We start from the raw sequence: 5589 nt of genomic DNA, 5'->3' as shown, positions 1-5589 counted from the left end.
CGCTCCGGCCAGCCAGGCGTCTTAGGCAGAGCCGTCTCCTGGGCCGGCTTGCCACTGTCCTCTCGGCGCCTGGGCCCCGCCGCGCACGGCCCCCGCGCGACACCACACTTCAACCTCTTCTGCTCCTTCCGCACTTTTCTAGCTTTTTCTTCTTCTTTACATCTTTCTCTCCCACCCGCTTTGTCTTGTTTTCCTCATTTTCTCCTTCTCTCCTCTCCGTCCCTCCCTTCTTTCCTTTTCCTCTCCTGCTCTTCTCTTTATTTCCTTTCTTCCACCTTTACCTCTTTCAATTCCATCCTTTCGTCTCTCTTTCGCTTTTTCTTTCTCTCCCAGTCGCTGTCTTTCTTTCCTCCGCTTTCCTCTCACTTTTCCTTCCTTCCTCTTTTTGCGCGCTTTCCCCACACCCTCCTCCTTCTTCCTTCCTTTATTTCTTTCTTATTCTTTCCCCTTGCCCTCTCTCCCACGTTTTTCCCCTTTCCATTTCAGGGCAGGGGAGAATCTAAAGACATTCGACAACTTTTTTAAAAAAATGACCAGCCCCCTGAAAAACTTCGCGAATGACCTCTGTCCGCGGTTCTGCCATGCTGGCCCAGGCTAGCGAGAAGGGCGACCCCCGGGGGTGGGGGGAGCGGCCCACTGGCCCTGAGCGTGGGTCGCGCCCCAACAGCCAGCAGCCTGAGAGGGCGGGGGCTCCTTGCCCAGAAAGAAAATGAAAAATCGTCCTGGCGAAAATGGGCTCGGAAGGGCCTGAGTAGGGGCAGAGGGGGTGCAACAGGCACAGGCCGCTCCTTCCCTTCGAGGAAGTGCCTGGCACAGGTGCCACTGCAGGCTAAAAAAAGAAAAGGAAAAAGTCAGTTTTATTTTAAATGGCCCCGTGTCAGCCGTCCACTCTTGTCTTCCAATTGCCTCTGCGGCTGGACCGCTGGTTTTCGGATTTTAAAAGAAATCAACAATTCTTTAGCTGCGACACCTCTGCAGCCAGTTCAAGGCGAAACTTAAACATAGCAGGTTCGGGCAAAACAACAGTTGTTCTGGAATTTTTAATTTTAGGAAAAAAAGAAAACCTTTTAAACATCTTGACTCTATTTTAAAAAAATAACATAGCAGAGAAAAAAATAGCACCCAGAAGCCGCACATTTCATACATTTCAAATACAATAAGCAGCATTTGGGGAATCAGAGGAAGATGTTTTTTGCAAAGGTTGTGTTTAAAAGGATACAAGTAATCTACAATTTCTTAAAAAAAAAAAAAAAAAAAAAAGCAAACCAACCGCGTTTAAAGAAATCTTCCAAAGAGGACAGGCCAAGGCTTACTCTGCCTGGACACCCCCACTCACAGCTTTTGGGGTTCTTATCTGCACCAAGTTGTTACAAGGGTCCACCGGCACCCGCTGTTTCTGACCTGTCGCCCCTCTTCAGAGCACCCCCAAGGCCACCAAAGGGGGCATTTAAATGACCCAAACACCAACAGCAAGAACCTAAGGGGCCCTGATGCGAAGCTTGGCCTCTGCTTTTTCTGGAAGCAGAGAGGGAGGGAGAGACAGCCCCGAGCGAGGTGTTTATCGCTCTTTGAGGCACCAGGCCTCAGAGTTCCCTCTCTTTCTTCTGTCTCCAGCTTGACAACCCCAGGCCCCTGGCCCCGGATCATCTAACATCCAAATTAGTGCCCAGAGCCCTTTGCAGGTGTCTGGCGGGCGCAGCCTTACCTTGCAAGGCCTTTTCCTGGTCGGCGCGGCTGGCCAGCGGGGCGGGCAAGCTTTGCGCAGCTCCTAGCAGCCGCATTTTGCAAGGGCTTCTCCGGCCCAGGATGCTGTCGATGCAGTAGGAGGAGAGCAAAGTTGGAGATTTACTTTTGCACTCGGGCCTCTCCGAGCAGCCCTCCTCCTGATACTGATTGCTCATGGCTATAGGGCTTTTTCCCTGGGCACAGAGAGCGAGCAGCTAGCTGCCTCTCCTGGCGGGTGAGATGGATTGTGTGTGTGTGTGTGTGTGTGTGTTGGGGGGGTTAGTTAGATGGCTTATAATAGATATTATTTCGATCTCTGTGCCTCTCTGCCTTCCTCGGTTGCTGGCTGCCGGCTCCCGCCCTGCCCGCGGCCAGAGCTCGCCCTCTCGGCGTTCAGGACAAGCAGTAACAAGTGTAGTGAGCAGCGGGCGCGGAGCTCTGGAGTCTCTCTCCTCCACGTGCTGAGAGGCGCCCTTTGATTGGCTCTCGCCAGAGGCCGGGCTGGGCCGGGCCGTGGGCTCAGCGCAAAGCCTGGACTGGATTCCGGAAAGGCCGGCGCAGGGAGGAGTGCGGGCAGTGGGCACCACCGCGAGCCAATTTTCTTTTTCTTTTTCTTTTCTTTGCTTTTTTTATTATAACCAACAACTTTCTAAGTTTTCCATCCTGCTCCTGCAGCTCCTCCTTTATCCCTTTAGCTCTGGCCGAAGCTCTAACTTACTCGGATGTCAGGCCTGTGGGTACCACTTGGGAGACTTGCGCCCCTTCCACTCACCGGAGGTCTTCGCTCCCTGGTGGTGAGACCTTGAGGCTCGAGTTCAGATGGACTTGGCACTTTTCAAAGCCAGTATTGCGCTCCCAGGACAGCGCCTTGACCTCGGTGGCATGTAGTCGCTGTCCTCTTTAGGCTGGACGGGCCTCCGAGGTGCCAGGGCGACGGCCGCAAGAAAACATCTCTCATTAGGACGTTCAGTTTTCTCTCGTGGCCCAATGCCTTGAGCTAGCTGTCGGTCTTCACCCTGAGCCCGGCGGTTGCTCTCTTGTTAGTAGCGTCCCCGAACCTCTGTCATCTCCTTTGTCACTGAAAAAAAAAAAAAAAAGTCCCTTTAAAGACAAATCTCTGCGAGAGGCGCGCGGCCTTAAACTACAGGACGGAAAGACACAGGCAAGTGTCGGCTGCGAGGCAGGGAAGCTGGGGACGGGTTTGGAAGTCTCCCCCTTCTCCCTGGACTCGCTTCCCTCTTCGCCCTCAACAAGTTCGCCACGGTTAGGCTAACGCCCAGAGGCTGGACACTCTCAAATCGCGTGCTGGGAGCGGAACATGCCGTGGGTGGGGATGGGGGGAGCGCTCCAGGGTAGGAGGGACCTAGGTTCGCTTCAACCAAATCTAAGCGCCTAAAATTCAGAATTCTCATGGCCTGGTTCCCATAGGTGAGAGAGTGAGCCTGAGGGAGAGCGCGTTTCTTCCCAAGCAGCTTCCTGAGCGTCCAGCGCTGAGAACCAAGACCCAACTTGAACCGAAGTTGGGCCCAGCCCGGGAGGATGCCCTCCTGGCCTGGGTGCACGGCCCAAGGGACAGCCAGGATCACCGACGCTGGTAGGGTGGGGGCGAGGGTGGTGGGTGGGAGATGGGCCAGGAAGGGGGAATCCACGCCGGGTTTTCCCCTCTCAACCCCTTCAATGTGTCAAAGAGAAAAGCATTTTACAAAGGATTATACTTGAATCACTTACAGTCGGTATTTTAAAATACAGGGATGCATAACTGGGATTTTTTTCAGCCATAAACATCTGCATAACTCTTGGATGCTGGTGGGTGGGTGGCAGACAGAGCGGGCTGGCTTGGCAGGAGCATTCAAGACAACTTGAGTGGGATGAAGGGTTGGGAACAGGCACACTAATAATGTTAATACCAATGCTGATATTCTACTATTGAAGGCAAGCGGGAAAGGATGTCTCTCTCTGTCCTGCTCTGTGTCTCTCGCTGTCTCTGTCTCTGGATTTTAGTGTGATTTTCACCACTTTTCCCCACCCTTGGATGATGGGGATGGGGGGCGGAGGAGAACCTCAACTGTCTCTGACATTTGCTTTTCTTTTAAGCCCTCTCTGCTGTTACAGGGTACCTGGGATCTTCTGCCTTTCCTGCATTCTTCTTTTTCCATCCTCACCCACAGTTTGGTGTTTTTATACTGTCCTGGTCAGCTTTAAACTAACCTTCTGCGCGCTGATTCCCTCCCCCTTCCCTCCCGGGACCCAGAGAGCCCGCCCTTGGCGTGCGGATCTCAGCACAGCCGAGAGGCATAAAGACGCAGCCGTCTCTCCAGAGCCTCCAGCCGCGGACCCTCACGGGCGTCCCTGCGGCTGGTCGCTGCGAGAGACACAGGCACCTTTACCTCCCTGGCGGGCCCCGCGTCGGAAATCTACAAGACCCGGCTGCCCGGTGGCTCCATCACTTCAGAGTCGGCTCCGCACACGCAGGGAGTGGGCTGAAACTGAGTCCAAAAAAGATCCTGTGAAATAGAGACACGAATCGTTTCTGAGAACCTAACGGGGTTTCAACTCTCTCTGTGGAAGATTTCTTTGCTTCCATCCTCCTCCTCCCCCTTCTGCAGCTGTTCTCCTTTTTCTAAAAAAAAAACCAGAAGTCGGACTTTCTGCTGGGGTGTATTCTAATTTTAATCATCCACTGTAAAAGGGGAGGTTAACATAGAATTTCAGATTCTAACTTAATGACCCCTGGAATTAAATCTAATTCTATTAATGGCATATAATAATGTGTTTCTTTGGGAAACCTGTGCGAAAACATTAGCTTTGTTTGTTATTTTGTTTATTTTTGGTATTTTCTAATCAATCTTCCCAAGTGAGGATGCTATTAGAAACGTAGGTCCCTTCACTTCAGGGAGAAGGGCCTGACCCAGCTCACTTTACATCCAGCAGCCGTAAAACGATCTTTGTCACAATTCAATACCCAACTTCAAAATCTACAACTGACTCTGCTATTTCTGAAAGATTAAATTACAAATAAAGACTGAAAACTTTTCTGACATACCCACAGAGAGACAGAATCTGCTGGCATCTCCACAGTGTCTAATCAGAATATGGGTTTAAGATGTCTGTGTGTTATCCTGTGTGTTATTTTAGAAAACAAATGATGCCTCTAATATTTAGGAAGAATTTGCTTGATTTGTAGGTAGACTTTTGAGAATTGGGCTATAAGACTGTACGAAAGAACTTTTAGTTTAGCTAACTTAATATTTACTCTCTCAGCAAAATGACACTTCACTTTCTTTTCACCTCACTTTCTTCACTTTCTTCTACCCTCTAATCAAAAGTAATTTCATATTAGCGATGCTATTATTCACGTTTGTACTTGATTATTCGCAACTCCTGGCTCCTCTAGTCTTTGGGGGTCTGTAACTGCTGGTTTTCTTTTCCTCAGCTGCCTGGAAAACAATGGTTGGCAGTTCATCTGCTCTAAAAATCAATCACTAAAATAAAAATGACAATTATGGCTGGAAGTGAGGGTCAGAAGTGTTTAAAACTGTTGTTTGTGGCAAAAAATGAGGCTTGTCCCCAGGACTGGAAATAATAATTACCTAGAAGAGGCAAATGGAAGAAACTCCTTTCTTTTCTGTGGCGAGAGCTAATTCTACATTGTAGTTTCAAAATTGTATTTGCGAGAAATACTGGATAAGGGGGTGGCAGTTAGATGTCATTATACAGGGGAAAATGTTTGGAGAAGAGTTAACCTTGCACACTTTTCATTTGAGATGTTTTAATTTATTGTACAATAGACACATAGATAAATAAAGCTGTAATGGGCTTCCAGCCACACCGGACAGCTCAGGTCCCCTTAAATTATGTTCAACC

At 49.9% G+C, this 5589-nt stretch overlaps 1 protein-coding gene across 1 annotated transcript in view; it reads right to left on the bottom strand.

The window, feature by feature from the left end:
- The window catches only part of ARX (aristaless related homeobox), an 11045-nt gene extending 9144 nt beyond the window's left edge, over positions 1 to 1901 (bottom strand). The window contains exons 1-2 of the mRNA XM_015596404.1: positions 1706 to 1901; positions 748 to 829 (exon numbers count right to left, since the gene is read on the bottom strand). Coding sequence (XP_015451890.1) covers positions 748 to 829; positions 1706 to 1901 — 278 coding nt within the window. The remainder of the gene's footprint in view (positions 1 to 747; positions 830 to 1705) is intronic.
- Positions 1902 to 5589: the final 3688 nt, after the last annotated feature.

The sequence above is a fragment of the Pteropus alecto genome, unplaced genomic scaffold, assembly GCF_000325575.1.
Source record: "Pteropus alecto unplaced genomic scaffold, ASM32557v1 scaffold659, whole genome shotgun sequence".
Lineage (NCBI taxonomy): Eukaryota > Metazoa > Chordata > Mammalia > Chiroptera > Pteropodidae > Pteropus > Pteropus alecto.
The sequence above is the reverse complement of the archived record's forward strand: the minus strand, read 5'-3'. Positions and strand labels throughout refer to the sequence as shown.